The 14425-nt window shown below is 42.3% G+C and overlaps 2 protein-coding genes across 2 annotated transcripts in view; both read left to right on the forward strand.

Moving 5' to 3' along the window:
- Nucleotides 1–10007, forward strand: part of prkcea (protein kinase C, epsilon a) — a 34038-nt gene extending 24031 nt beyond the window's left edge. Inside the window, exons 8-15 of the mRNA XM_069713084.1 lie at nucleotides 711–813; nucleotides 1436–1647; nucleotides 2716–2889; nucleotides 3011–3165; nucleotides 3550–3688; nucleotides 4984–5172; nucleotides 6580–6726; nucleotides 7960–10007. Of these exons, the coding sequence (XP_069569185.1) occupies nucleotides 711–813; nucleotides 1436–1647; nucleotides 2716–2889; nucleotides 3011–3165; nucleotides 3550–3688; nucleotides 4984–5172; nucleotides 6580–6726; nucleotides 7960–8109 (1269 nt within the window). The 3' untranslated portion in view covers nucleotides 8110–10007. The remainder of the gene's footprint in view (nucleotides 1–710; nucleotides 814–1435; nucleotides 1648–2715; nucleotides 2890–3010; nucleotides 3166–3549; nucleotides 3689–4983; nucleotides 5173–6579; nucleotides 6727–7959) is intronic.
- Nucleotides 10008–10266: 259 nt separating this feature from the next.
- epas1a (endothelial PAS domain protein 1a) overlaps nucleotides 10267–14425 on the forward strand; it is a 4857-nt gene continuing 698 nt past the window's right edge. The window contains exons 1-8 of the mRNA XM_069713090.1: nucleotides 10267–10508; nucleotides 11289–11455; nucleotides 12301–12548; nucleotides 12653–12737; nucleotides 12833–12933; nucleotides 13064–13227; nucleotides 14184–14290; nucleotides 14376–14425. The exon at nucleotides 14376–14425 is cut by the window's right edge and continues 119 nt beyond it. Coding sequence (XP_069569191.1) covers nucleotides 10483–10508; nucleotides 11289–11455; nucleotides 12301–12548; nucleotides 12653–12737; nucleotides 12833–12933; nucleotides 13064–13227; nucleotides 14184–14290; nucleotides 14376–14425 — 948 coding nt within the window. The 5' untranslated portion in view covers nucleotides 10267–10482. The remainder of the gene's footprint in view (nucleotides 10509–11288; nucleotides 11456–12300; nucleotides 12549–12652; nucleotides 12738–12832; nucleotides 12934–13063; nucleotides 13228–14183; nucleotides 14291–14375) is intronic.

Consider the following 14425-nt stretch of genomic DNA (forward strand, 5'->3'; position numbering starts at 1 on the left):
CAGACAACTGTTTTGATATACACACACACACGTCATATTGCATTGATGTAAAAAAAAAAAAAAAAAAAAATAGTCCATCATTTACATATTTTAGACATAAAATTGGCACGTGCTTATTAGGTATGGTGACGTCATATCTAGTCCGTCACAGCGCAACGCGAACGGCAGCTTGGGCGCAGTCGGCTCGGACTCCTCGGTCGTTGATTTTAGTGAACGGACTGAGTTGAATTTTGAAGTGGCCACAAGATCCAAAAATCAGTCGGGTGACAAGTGACAAAGAGGATCTGAGAAGTGGGATGAAGCTTTCCATGCTGAAGAGGAGGCCGACTTCAGCAGTGGAAGTGGGACACCGTCGGACTATATCTATGCCGCGTGCAGTTTCTTCCCTGAGCCTCCTTGTCAGCATGAAACACGGATATAACAAGTTAAAAATGAGGAGCTGTGCAGGTGCCTGCAGGCCAGAGCCGGTGTTTGTGCCGAGCTTCGCTAACTGTCCGTTAACGTCATCCAGCTATGAGTCGACTCTGTAGGCCGATCAAAGCGATTCCACCTTCAAGGCTGCGCTATATGTATTTCCGTGGACATCCGTGGACTCGTGCTTCTACTCGGACGCTGCGATTTTAACGTTGGACTCATGATTCACGGTTTTCAAGAGGACAGCCTGAAGGAACGGTCATGTTGTCTCTGTCTCTCTCTCTCTCTCTCTCTAGTTGACTCCAGGGCAGGACCCTCCCCAGTCGCCTCCTGAGCTCTCTCAGACTGAGGAGAACAGCTTCAGCCAGCCAGCTGTCCCCACCTCCCCCTCACAGCAGGGTAACACAACACACACATTCACACACGCCGTCCAAAAAAACACCGATTTGACAGAAACAAACAGACATTTCAAAGCCCTTTCAGATGGTTTCCGAGCAGCATGTGGTTTTAATGTGTTACTGTTACCAGTGAGAGGTAGTAATTTGATTTCAGTAAAAATATTGTTGCTCCTTTTTAAAATAGTTAAATGTGTTATTATTTTTGTAGATACGAGACTAAACTTGAATTATTCCCCACCGCCCACCACCATTTGGTCGTCACAGTTAGTCATCGTATTATCACACTTTGCAAGCTGAGAAATAAAAAGTTAACTTTCTCTTTGTGGAAGTGTTCCCATTTACATTTTTTAATTGGGCCAAACGACGATGACAACAACTCAAATCACCGCTGTTATTTAATCACCTTGGTCTGAGATAGTGTAACTGAGTCATCCAAGATTTAAACAGATGATGTGATCATCATTTTTAAAAGTTTACTGAAAAGACGGTCACAAATGAGTAACGTTCCTAAAAAACTCTTGTTTCTTTGCATATTGAGTCGAACACCGGCAGGAAAAAAAAAAAAAGCAGCCGTCCGCCTGTTTTCACTGATGTCTGATCCGCTTTTCCGATGACACCCACAGACTTGGCGGAGTTAGATCGCCTGCAACACGCGCTGTCACTCGACCAGCAGGGACCCCAGCACTCCTCCTCTTCCTCCACCTCCTCTTCCTCCACCACCTCCACTTCCTCCTCGTCTTCGTCCTCGGCAGGCAGGGAGAACGGACAGACTCAGAGGAGGACCCTCAAGGACTTCAACTTTATCAAAGTTCTCGGCAAAGGCAGCTTCGGCAAGGTGGGGAGGGGGATGTTTATTTGTTTACTGCTCATTGTGTTTATAATAAAACAGTTTTTTTTTTTTTTTTTTTTATTCACACCCTGTTTACCAGGGTTTCTATTATTTATGACAGCTGAGTTATCAAGAGAGGTGAGATAATACAAGGGGACCACAAGAGAATAATTCACATGTGCATTGCATTTATACTTTACACAAACATGCAGCTCAGACACATACAGTGTGAACGCTAACAGCGGCTTTGGTGTGGCGTCTCACCCTCCTGACTCTGCGGTGCCCCTCAGCTCCACTGAGCTTTACTCGTCTCACAGGTCATCGTTTAAATGTCCTGCAGATTTATTGTTCAGTTCCACTCTCATCAGAAAAATGTCCAACAGCGGGCAGAAATGAAACATTTACCATCGAGCGATAGGTCGTCTGCACGGTGAAAAAAGAGACCAGCTGGTGAACATAGGGAAACATTTAGCCAGAAAAGAGTCTTTTTTTTTTTTTCTTCCCTCCCTCACGAGTTGGTGGAGACCAAAAACGGAGCAAAGACGGAGTGACATTTTTTTCTTACAGTTGCCAGGTGCCATGTTTGCTAATTTGTTGGCCATAACGACGTTATGACGTGATCATAGAGTGTATAAATGACACGACCAAAAAAAAAAAATCTGTTATTGCTGCTTTAAACGGGGCAGAAAAATGTATCGTTATATATTTTATAATAAATACAGATGAACTAAGATATTATGAAGTGAATACTGCTGATCATCTTGTAACGACGGCACGTGTAAACGTCTCTGATACGTTAGACAGTGAGGAACCACGTTGGAGGGGGGAGAAATGGGTGATGTGGAGACCTGAGTTCAGTAGATAAAATCAGGTTTTGGTTTTACTGTATGATAATTGATAGATGCCATATAAGATATATTACAAATGTTTCTTCAAGAATGGAAGACCTGCTGGTTGTAATAGAGTTTTAATAGTGTTTTAAACACTCACAGATAACAAGTTCACTCATTGAAGGAGAACTTCTGAGATTTTGGAATTAACTTTGTGGACGTGGGATTTCATTTTCTCACTCAGGTGATGTTGGCGGAGCTGAAGGGGAGTGAGGAAGTTTACGCTGTCAAAGTTTTGAAGAAGGACGTGATCCTACAGGACGACGACGTGGACTGCACTATGACCGAGAAGCGCATCCTGGCCCTCGCCCGCCGCCACCCCTACCTCACCCAGCTGTACTGCTGCTTCCAGACACGGGTACGACCACGACCGCAACACAACACAAACAGATTAAATAGTTCGACTCTCTATTTTTCTGTCTCAAACCTCTCTGTCTGTCTCTCTCTCTCTCTTTCTCTCTCTCGCTCTCTCTCTGCAGGACCGTTTGTTTTTTGTGATGGAGTACGTGAACGGAGGAGATCTGATGTTCCAGATTCAGCGATCCAGAAAATTCGATGAGCCTCGTTCTCGTTTCTACGCCGCAGAAGTCACATCGGCCCTCATGTTCCTGCACCGTAACGGAGTAATCTACAGGTAACACGCCTTCAATGCCCTCTTTGTTTTTATCTTTTTTCAGCCGAGGACACCCTAAACTGTCTTGGGATGAAAACATTTAGAGGTAGAAATTGATTATCTATTATTTATTCCGGTTTTTTTTTTTTTTGTTTTTTTTTTTTTAGGTGAATCCTGGTAGGAAAAGCCAGAGAATTTTATAATCTAGTTGAACAAGTCAATAATTATCAGGGAATTTCATAACTGGTTCTGTTACCAGGAATGCAGCAGAAGGGGCTTTACACTTTAATTACATAATTTTTTTTTTTTTGGACATGGCACACTCACTTCCCCAAATGAACCAAACTGTTCTGGAAGGCAGATGGTGCTGATTCTCCCCCGTCTGTCTTTGTCTTTCTCTCCCAGGGATCTGAAGCTGGATAACATCCTCTTGGATGCCGAGGGCCACTGTAAGCTTGCAGACTTCGGCATGTGCAAAGAAGGCATCATGAACGGAGTGACCACCACCACCTTCTGTGGCACACCTGACTACATCGCTCCTGAGGTGAGCTGAAGTCAGGACACAGGGTCCGACAGTGTCTTCAAAGTCCACAAGACTCTTGTTTTATATATTTTGACCTCATGTTGCCGCACGGTGGTGGAACGGAAACTAAAGTCCCTCATGTTAATACAGTTCTATGGTACTGATGCTTAATTAGAAATTTTGTCAATACTAAAAGTTAGTGTTCAGCCTTAACGCTTCGGGACCTGGAAGATATATTGATGGTGCAGAATGAATGTCAAAAATCAGTTGTGCGGGGGCTGCAATATCCAACCAGTCAGTTAAATGCCCACATATTTGAAAATCCATGGCCGTAGTTTGTAATGCAGACTTTTCTTTAAAGATATGTGGTTCAACCTTAGATCACTGAATTTCCTCCCGAGGCACAGAAGATATTTTACAACTGTTGACACCAGTCTAAACTTGATTTGTGAAATGATTTTCACCTGCAAAAGCAGCTTTTTTTTAATTGTTTTATTTTACATTTTGAAAGCGTACGTTTCTCGGGGAAATACATACAGTAGACATTTATCCAATGGTTGTAAAGAGATTGGAGATTTTGTTGTCCAAAATATGAATCCAGTTGACAGCTTGGTGACACGCATTCACTTCAAAGCATTTATATCTATCGAGTTTTCAAGAATCTGGTCAGCATGAGGACTTTTCTCTCATCATTTCCAGTTGTTTTTTTTTTTATCTCCTGGCTGTTTTCTTTGGTGCCGTCTGTCTTTCATTTCTTCTTTTTCCCAAACTTTTCATCACATTTACTTTGACTTGTGACGCTCGAGTCCATTTTACTGCTGCTAATACTTGTTTAATGTGAGCACAGACATATGAGCAGGATCGTACTGGTTTCTCAAAGATGTGGCTCACATAAGCGTCTATGTGTGCACTTAAACTGAGACTGGACATTTCAGTGAAGCAGGAGAGAACTCGTACCTCGCATGTATACCGTTTAAAAGGGACTTTCATTTGCATATTCATAGATTCTGGTTATTTCAGTAGGGAAGAAGGAGTAGATGTGCTTTTAAGAATTTGCAACTAGTCAATTGAGCTTTTTTTATGGGGAAAAAAAACCGAATTATTATTCAAGGGAGAGTATTTTTTATTTCTCTTAAAACATGTCTGCCGCTATCTTTAAGTAATCGAATTCAGCTGTTCTTCCACCTTCCACTGCCGATGACATTTAAATAGCTCTTTTCAGGGTTTAGTGCTTTCTTCCTCTACACATCCTAAAGATGTTAAAATGGAAGCGTTTCCTAATGAAGTTCTCTGCACCTCCTTGCCGTTGAATTCAGATCCTGCAGGAGCTGGAGTACGGGGCCTCGGTGGACTGGTGGGCCCTGGGGGTGCTGATGTATGAGATGATGGCCGGGCAGCCTCCGTTCGAAGCTGATAATGAAGACGACCTGTTCGAGTCGATTCTCCACGACGACGTCCTCTATCCCGTGTGGCTCAGCAAAGAGGCTGTTTCCATCCTCCGAGCGGTACGTGTCGTCTCGTCGCTGTGACGCACCTCTTTCAACATCATCAAGAAGAGTTTAAAATGCTATTATCTTCTCTTCAAGCGTGCGTGTCGTGGTCTCATCGCTGATTGCTGTGAATGCTTGAAGGCGTCCATGTCAAATTGAAAAATGCTTCAATTTTACTGTCATTAAATTCAGTAGATTTTGTCCCAGTTGGAGAATCTGCTGCACAAAACTGACTCGTTTGGGTTTTTGATCCAGTTTTTCTTGCTTTTATTTACTCCTAAATGCATTTAATGTTTCATATCTATCATCTATGTGGTGGTTTGGAGGTCAGAAGAAGTTCAAACTGGAATGAATTTGGTTGAAAAGCTCTCGGTTGTTGGCTCTAGCTAAGTATCTGAGTTTTCTTTTCTGATTCTCCAGAAAAATCCATGAGGTCTTTAAAAACATTTTCTGCTGCTCTGGAAGTATTTGCAGAATCCTTAAAGACGCTTCTGTTACACGATAAACTTGAATTTATTTTAAAATTTTATAATAAATAAAAGTAACATTATTATAAAAGTAAAAGTTGAATTACCGTTGTACAAATTGAGGATGTAGATAGTTCATCTCTTGCCACCATCTTTGTTCGTATTAGGAAATTAAGTTGAAAAGGGATGAAAATATTTTTATCGTAATTGAAAAATTGAAAATGATTATTTGTGACCTAGATGTCTAAAACGTTCCCTTTCAGATAGATTTGTCCTGGTTTTAACCTACATGTTTCGATGCCTTCATTATGAAACAGATGTCTGTGACCTCCAAAACGTAACTTTAAACAACTGCCACTTCATTTAAAACGGTTTCACTCAAGATTTTAGAGCTCTTATTTTCGTCCTGCGCTCGCCTGGTCATTGTTGTCGCGCTGTCATTCATGTTTCTCTCCCGAAGAGCTGCACATGTGTGAATCAAACTCAAAGTGCTCTTCATGCCGAGGTGTTACGACGCACTTCGCTCCGACAAAGAAGAATACAAAAAAAAAAAAGTCAGTCAATAAGGTTAAAGTAATGATGCGATCATAAAACCACAGCTGATCACGAAGTGCTCTCATAATACAGAACAAACAGCACAAAAGCGACGCAGCTTTCAGTCCCGGTAAATAACACCGGCACTCTGCTGACCTGTTTCATCACGCCGCCACTACGCCTCTCTGTTTGTACCATCCGCAGAGCCAGTAATGCCTCCGCTCTATTATTAGCGCTCAAGTGTTTTTTTTGGTGTTTTTTTTGCTCAACCCCTCCTTCTGTTTTCTGTCCTCGCCACTTTTGTGGATGAAGCCACAGCTGAACGTCTTAAAGGGGGAGGAGAGGGGGGTGCGGCGTAATTTTAAACTGTGCTTTTTTGTTGTTGTTGTTGTTGTTGTTGTTGTTGTTGTTTTGTGTGCAGTTCATGACGAAGAACCCAGCCAAGCGTCTGGGCTGCGTGGTGAGCCAGGGCTGCGAGGAGGCCATCAAGACCCATGCCTTCTTCAGGGAGATCGACTGGGTCCTGCTGGAACAGAGGAAAGTCAAACCACCCTTTAAACCCCGCATTGTAAGAAACACACACTACACACACGCACATTCCCCAAAACACACAGACATTTTACATCCCACAAAACTGTGTATCTGAAAAAAATAAAATAAAAAAAACCTGCGTACTTTAATATTCCTATGTGGCTGTTTTACACAAACTCTTTCCACACATGAATGAATTCTTCATTTTGGACTGAATTTTTTTGGGGGGTTTTCATAAAATGTTTTGAACAATTTTCAGAGGTTTTGATTCGTGCTGGATAGCTTCAGTAGTTTTGTGCACTTGCCAAAAAGTGTCCATAGGACAGAGTTACAAATTGACCTCTTCTGGGATTTGAAATTTACCTGAATCAAAGCGAAACGACGTAACTTTTGCTGAACGGAAGCCACTGGGCAGCTCGAGACAGTTACTTGCGACAAAAATACACAAACACTAGTTTCGTTTTTAGCTTAAATGTTAACAAAAAATGTTGTATTAATTCAGCACACTGTCATTCCATTAAACAGCAATATTGAGCTAAAGTTTGCCAACATTAGCTATGCTATTAGTCATAGCCTGCTATTTACAAGTAAAACTGTATCGAGAAAGTCCCTGAGTGCATTGAATCGATTGATTTTGATTGCATTTCAGTTTTCTATTTGTAAGAGGAAGACTTAATTATTTCTTCTCTAAATAGTGTGCAACGTAGTTTAAATCGCTTACAGAACGAGTTCGGCTCATTTTACAGACTTTTAGAAGACTTGATCACTTGTACAGATGTTTTTTTTTGTGTGAAGACAAAGTCAAGCGCGGATGCATTTCAAGAGTTTAGCTTGTATTTTTTAAAAAGAAAAACAGTTTTATAGTAAAACTTGCTTCAGTCTGCCATCTGTTGTATGGCGGCAGTATAGCAAAAAAAATCCAAACAATATCAAGCCCCCGGGTGGAGCAGTTAAAATGATGCGGTATTTCACACGGAAATGCAAATACCAAAGATTAGAGGAAAGGAGACTCAATTAATTCATAAAAAAATTGTTTGGAAGCAGAAATACTATTTAGCTATCGTTTTAACCATCTTCACAGAAACAATCATGTACGAAATGGCAGTAAGTCTCAGTGGTCAGAAGGTGTCGCTGTAATGTTGTTTTTAAAGCATTAGATTACAGTTTCGTTTCTTCCGCTGATGTCTTTCCCCTGTGCGCGCGTGTGTGTGTGTGTGTGTGTGTGTGTGTGTGTGTGTGTGCGTGTGTGTGTGTGTTTGCACCTCTGCAGAAGACCAAGCGAGATGTGAATAACTTTGACCAGGACTTCACCAAGGAGGACCCCGTGCTGACGCCCACAGATGAGACCATCATCCGACAGATCAACCAGGAGGAGTTCAAGGACTTCTCCTACTGCGCCCCCGAGGAGACGCAGACCTAACACACACACACACACACACACACACACACACACACACACACACACACACACACACACACACACACACACACACACACACAAACACTGATCCTGCAACACTAAACCTGGCATGCACGTAGCCACACATGCTGACACTCAGTAGTACCATAAATCCCTTTACAAAACACACACACACACACACACACACACGGTCACTCCTTTACTTTGAAGCTATTGGTTGTTGTTACTTTTGGAATATTATTTACTTGCATTGTGTTGTTCTTGTTGCCTGGGTTTATTATGAATATGACAATGAATATGAGTATGACTATGAATATAAATATGACTATGAATATGCACACCTGCACATGCTCTCACACACATTTTCACGTGCATACTTTGAACGCAGATTCACACACAGACGCAGACGCACTAGAAATCCCGAGTCTCACACGGTCGCACAGACACACAAGCTCACTGCACATGCTCAGACAACCAAACACACACACACACACACACACACACTGACACTGCTTCTCTCCCCGGCACCTGTACACATGTGGACTGAAGGTGCTCGGTGCAGAGGCTTGTAAATAGCCTGTGTTGAGTGGCTGTATTGTGTTGGTATTTGTCTGCTAGTAAAGGAGCGTTGTGGCGCATGGACAAGCAACCCTACCTGTGTTATTACTGTCCTTATGTGGACCAGTTAGGGCCAACTCCCCCTTTGTGCAATACCCTGACTATCTATGTATTTTATGGTTTGTTTGTTCTCGTGTTATTTTTATTCCTCGAAAAAGTGTATTTTTGTCTTTTGTTTTGGAACGATTGAAATATCTCTCACTCACTGTCTGTGCTCCTGTCTGTGTGTATAAAGTGAATGTCGAGCTGACGAGTTACAGGCTAATGAACTAATTATGAGGAGCGGAGTGCTACAGGTGGCCTGTGTAGCAGTGAAAAAGCCCGCTTTTCTAGCTATTTCATCCATCTGTTAGTTTCAGAGTCCCCGTCTGTCCTGCCGGTGTGAATGTGCTGGCACGTGGGTGTTTTATTTTATTTTTTTGGGTGGGGTGTCATGAATGTACATTTTTGCGTGTGTGAATGAATGTGGGACTTTTTTTTTTTTTTTCCTTCCCTGTCGTGGGACTTTTTTGTCTTCAGCATTTCTGTTTCTATAGCTACCATCAGTGTTTTCAGCCTCCAATGCAACCACCCCCTCTTTCTTGCTCTGTCCTCCAAAGCACCAATTCCCCTTTCCCGCCTCCAGCAGCCGTCTCACTCAGCCAAAACCATTTGCTTTTCTGACTTTTGCTTTTTTCAAGAATGGCTTTTCTTTCTTATTGCTCTCTCTGTCTTTTTTTATTATAATTATTATTATTATTATTATTATTATTATTATTATTATTATTATTATTGTAAAGTGTATCTGGAGGAAACCTTTGTGTATAATACTATAACTATACTATTTCTAGGTCTGTTACAGCCGGGTGATAAGAATTGTGGCGAACCAGCAGCTGAATTACCTCTCATTTCAAACACGCACACACACACACACACACACACACACACACACACACACACACACACACACACACACACACACACACACACACACACACACACACACCACATACAGACTCTCTTCTTTTGCCCCCTCCCCTCTCTACTTCCCGCTGTCTTTTCTTACAAACACACACACAGTCACACACAGAGAAGGACTGTTGTCGCGTGTACTGTACAGTGCTCTGAAGGCGAGCTGGTTGCTCTCTGTGCAGTAGAGTCGGTGTGTAGTGAAGCTTTGTGCACCCAGGGGTAGGGCTGTTCCTGGGCACACTATCTTACTCTGTGCCAAAATGTAGTGCAACAGCCGGGCTAATCCTGTCTGGTCTGATTCCAATAAAACACTGAGCTGTCTACTTCAATCCCAGACTCCTCTGTCTTCTTTCCTTTCCTATTTATTTATTTATTTTTTGCGAGTTTTCATCGATTCGCGCCTGCTGCTGCTGCTGCTCAGAGGCAAATCTGTGGGATGCTCTGAAGTTTGTGTGAGAGAAGAGGGTGGAGCGGAGGGTGGGAGAAAGCAAAGGGGGCGGGTGATGCTTTTCCGGGCCAGCTGACCTATCGTCATGCTCAGTTTTGGAGGCCTGTCTGTGATTTGCATCACAGAGGAGATAGGAGACACTCACCAGAGACAGCATCATCTGTGCTGCAGGGGACCACTTGCCTTGTGACATTTGGCATCACTAATTGCCTCTCTGGATGAGTTAGACTACCTGTGATGGTGCAAATGGTTGTGGGAAGAAATCCCGTTGTGCTGTGAACTCCTGCTGTCATTATCTCTTCTACGTCTGAGCCAGAATTCACCATGACTCCGGATAGAGACGTCTGTGGGACACGATGACGGCAGACAAGGAGAAGAGAAGGTAAAGCCGCCTGTTACTTTTTGATCAATTTTAGTTTTTTTTTTTTTTTTTTTTTTTTTAAATGTATTCAAATAGTTCTTGACTTGTGTCTGTGGCAGTTTAGTCGGTAACTGAGGTGATGCCGGGAAGCCAAAGAGGGTGATGTGGCCTCACTTGGCATCTTTATGACCTGCATTTTAACCACAGCACACTCATTGTCCTTCCCCATCAGTGGTGGAAGTATCCGAAAAAAAAAAAGTAAAAAAAAAAAATACTGCAGTCAAAATGTTAGCTGCAGCAAATTGCACTGTCAAGTAAAACTAGGCCTCGGCATTAAAATATCAAAAAACGAGAGACGTATTGCTTTGTTACATGTTGAGAAATTCACCACAACCCTTTCAAATGATGTCAAAATCATCAAGCTGACTCTTTTTTTGAGAGTTCAAGCAAAGTTGAAAAAGCTTGTGTCTCTCAACAGGCGTTATTGTCGTGTTTTCATCAGTTTAAGGTTACGTTGAACGTTGACTCTGAATCTGCAGAGTGGTAGAAAGCAAAAACTGTTACAAATCAATATTATTCAATTAATATAAGGACATATAAACATATAGTATGTATCTTTAAAATATGGTCTTCGATAATGTCTTACTTTAATATACAAGTTTTATGTGGTATAGCGGTACGTAGTCGGTTTAGGGTACGTTTAACTGTCATTTTTAGCTCATGAAATCCATACAAATGTTACTCAGAGAGCTTGAATTCATCCTCACTTCTTCTGTGGCTTTTTTTCCCCGCCGCCTGCAGAGCGATCAGCCGGGAGGCGGCCAGGAAGAGACGGCGGGTGGAGTCGGACGTGTTTGGAGATTTGTCTCGCCTCCTGCCGCTGCAGCCCTGCATCCGAGATAACCTGGACAAACCGTCCGTCATCCGCCTCACCCTCAGCTACATTCGTATGCACACGCTGCTCAAAGGTAACAGCACAGTCATCACACGCGTCAAAGGCCAGTGTATGAGGCACGTACATGGAAGTAACTAAATCAAGATTTGAGATAGGTTCATCTCACCTGTAAAAGTACGTTTTAGACTCACAGAGAAAGTATCAAAAGCTATATTTGCATTTGTGTGCAGACAATGCAGATAAACTCTCTTTACATTGTAAAGAGGAGTTAAGTTTGCGGGTTGCAGTTGTAAAGAAAGATATATTTACATGAAAAAGGATTTGGGAAGTCAAACATTTAAATGTAAAAGGGAGATCCAGAGCTCTACAAGTACACATTTTAATGCATTTATGTGGTATAGCGTCCAAAATACTATATATAATACTATATTTCAAATGCACCTTTGAACTTAGAGGTACAAAGATTGTTACTGGGCCAATTCAGTGTATCAAAGTGCCCTCCAGTATAATGGAAATGTACAACTCTACTTCTTTTTATTGTGGTAATTTCTTCCTTTTGAAAACAAACATGTTTAACTGAGTGAAAAAGTTCAACCATCTGGTGGCTTTTAAACGGATGTTATACAGAGGAAGTCCCTGACGACACAAGTACTCACACCTGGAACACACACACACACACACACACACACACACACACACACACACACACACACACACACACACACACACACACACACACACACACACACACACACACACACACACACACGGGCTTAAAAAGACACCACATCCTCTGTTCTCTTTGTTCACCGTTCCCATAGATACCGAAAATGTAGAATAAAGCGAAAAAGCTTTCCACTATAGGACCGTTTTTCAGGAGGAATTTAGAAAAATTGGACATGTCTTGTTCTGTTTTAGAAAATACTGGGAAGAAAGCAGAAACTAGGCACACGGTCGGATATCAACAAGTGGTGGAAGGTGGAGTGGAGCTGAGCGATTGTGATGGAGGACGGGATGAGGAGGAGAAAGAGAGGGAGTCCTTCGTGGCCTCGGAGGAGACGAACATGTACCTGAGGATCCTGGAGGGATTTCTGATGATCTTGTCTACCGAGGGAGACATGATCTTCCTGTCCGACAACGTCGGCAAGTACATGGGCTTGACACAGGTGAACACACACACACGCACGCACGCACGCACACGCACACACACACACCTTCACTTAGAAATCAGGATGTAAAGAATAATATGTACTTTATTTTTTTCTGACAGACTGAGTTGATGGGACACAATATTTTTGAGTATACTCACCCCTGTGATCACGAAGAAATCCGAAATAATCTACGTCTACCTGCAGGTGTGTGAATGTGAACATTAAGGATGGTTAAGTTTGGCTGCATACTCTTGTGCGTGTTCATCCCAGTGGCTCAATAAATCGCTCGTTTTTTTCAGAGGAAGTTTGGTGCGGGGAGAAGAGGGACTTCGTCATGAGGATAAAAAGCGCCCTGACGCACCGAGGACGAAGCGCCAACTTCAAGTCAGCTACGTGGAAGGTTCATGAGGAAAAAAAAAAAAAAGAAAAAGAAACAAAACACTTGGAACAAAAACCTCACATTTTACTAGTTTTTTTTGTGTTTTTTTTTTTTTTTTTTTAGGTTTTAACGCCACGTTCTGTGATTTTAGGTTCTGCACTGTCAGGGCAGAGCGAAGGTCTCTGTGGCTCCGTTCCCAGTTTCCTGCCTGTTCCTGACCTGCCGGCCTCTGCCCCTCTCACACACGCTCCTCAGCACACACACCTTCACCAGCCAGCACAGCATGGACATGAGGTTCACCTACTGTGATGAGAAGTGGGTAACACATGCAAGCTTCAGACCGCGCATTATTTATTTAAATGGCGAGCCTTTGATCATACATCTATGCTTTATTGGTTCTTGTGAATAAGCCGCAGTTTTGTATTAAGTGGAGCGAGCAACAGCAGAAAAAGGAAGCAAAAACTGAACTGGAAATACTGTGACTCAGCATAAATACCACTTTAAAGCACTTGTGTGAGAATAAGTTTTAATAAGATTAAAACTCATAGTTACTGAGTTGAAAAACAGGAGCAGCTGCACACTCGATGACTCGTTTTTCCGTGGCGTGTGATAAAAAGGAATTGTGATTTCATTATGCAACGCAGTGCGTTATGAAATAAAAAAAAATTTGAAAAAAAAAAAAAAAGGAAGGAAGAGGATTAAACGTAATACTCATCCCCTATTATTCATTAACTGTGCTGCACCAATTTGGGTTTGTTTTTCTGGTTTTATCTGAGCAAAGAAGCAGATCGGCAGCGAGGTAAACTCAACTACTCGTCGGCTGGAACAAGTTTAATTCAGATTATTTTTCAAATTGTATTCTGCTGCAATGCTTATGAAATAAATACGTCCCACCTTTAATACTTAATAGTTAGTTAGTTTGTCCCTGACAAATGTTTTTTTTTTTATATACAATATTACACTATATTAATAACACAAAACCTCTGTGCTCATTATGCCCCACTGCCCACGCATGACGAAGTTCATATTGTGCAGCCAAACATTATTCAAACCGCCATAACTTTATTATAAATTCGAGTAGAGACCCTTAAGTTTCTGCTCTGTACACGTCAGGCTTGATTTTAAAGACAGTGTGTAAAATGACGCACAAAAGAACTGCGACTGCATAAAATCAGTGAGCCAAACCAAACGGTATCTAATCATTAACATACTGCTGCCTTGATGCTTCTGTTTTAGAAAATACTTTCACTTTGCTTCGTGTGTTTGCGCAGAGTGACTTCTCTGTTAGGCTACAGCGCCGAGGAGCTGCTGGGCCGCTCCATCTACGATCTCTGTCACGCTCTGGACACAAACTGCCTGAACAAGAATCACATGAACCGTACGTACCGACGCGCACACAGGATAACACACAGACGCGCTCACGATACACACCTGCACGTACCTGATCCCGCCTGTCTCTGCAGTGTGCATGAAGAGTCAGTCGGTCAGCGGTCACTACAGGATGCTGGTCAGA

This window comes from Brachyistius frenatus, unplaced genomic scaffold (assembly GCF_029030835.1).
Source record: "Brachyistius frenatus isolate BFR_SWC_R1_liver_20210118 unplaced genomic scaffold, ASM2903083v1 Contig_115, whole genome shotgun sequence".
In the NCBI taxonomy this organism is placed as follows: Eukaryota; Metazoa; Chordata; class Actinopteri; family Embiotocidae; genus Brachyistius; species Brachyistius frenatus.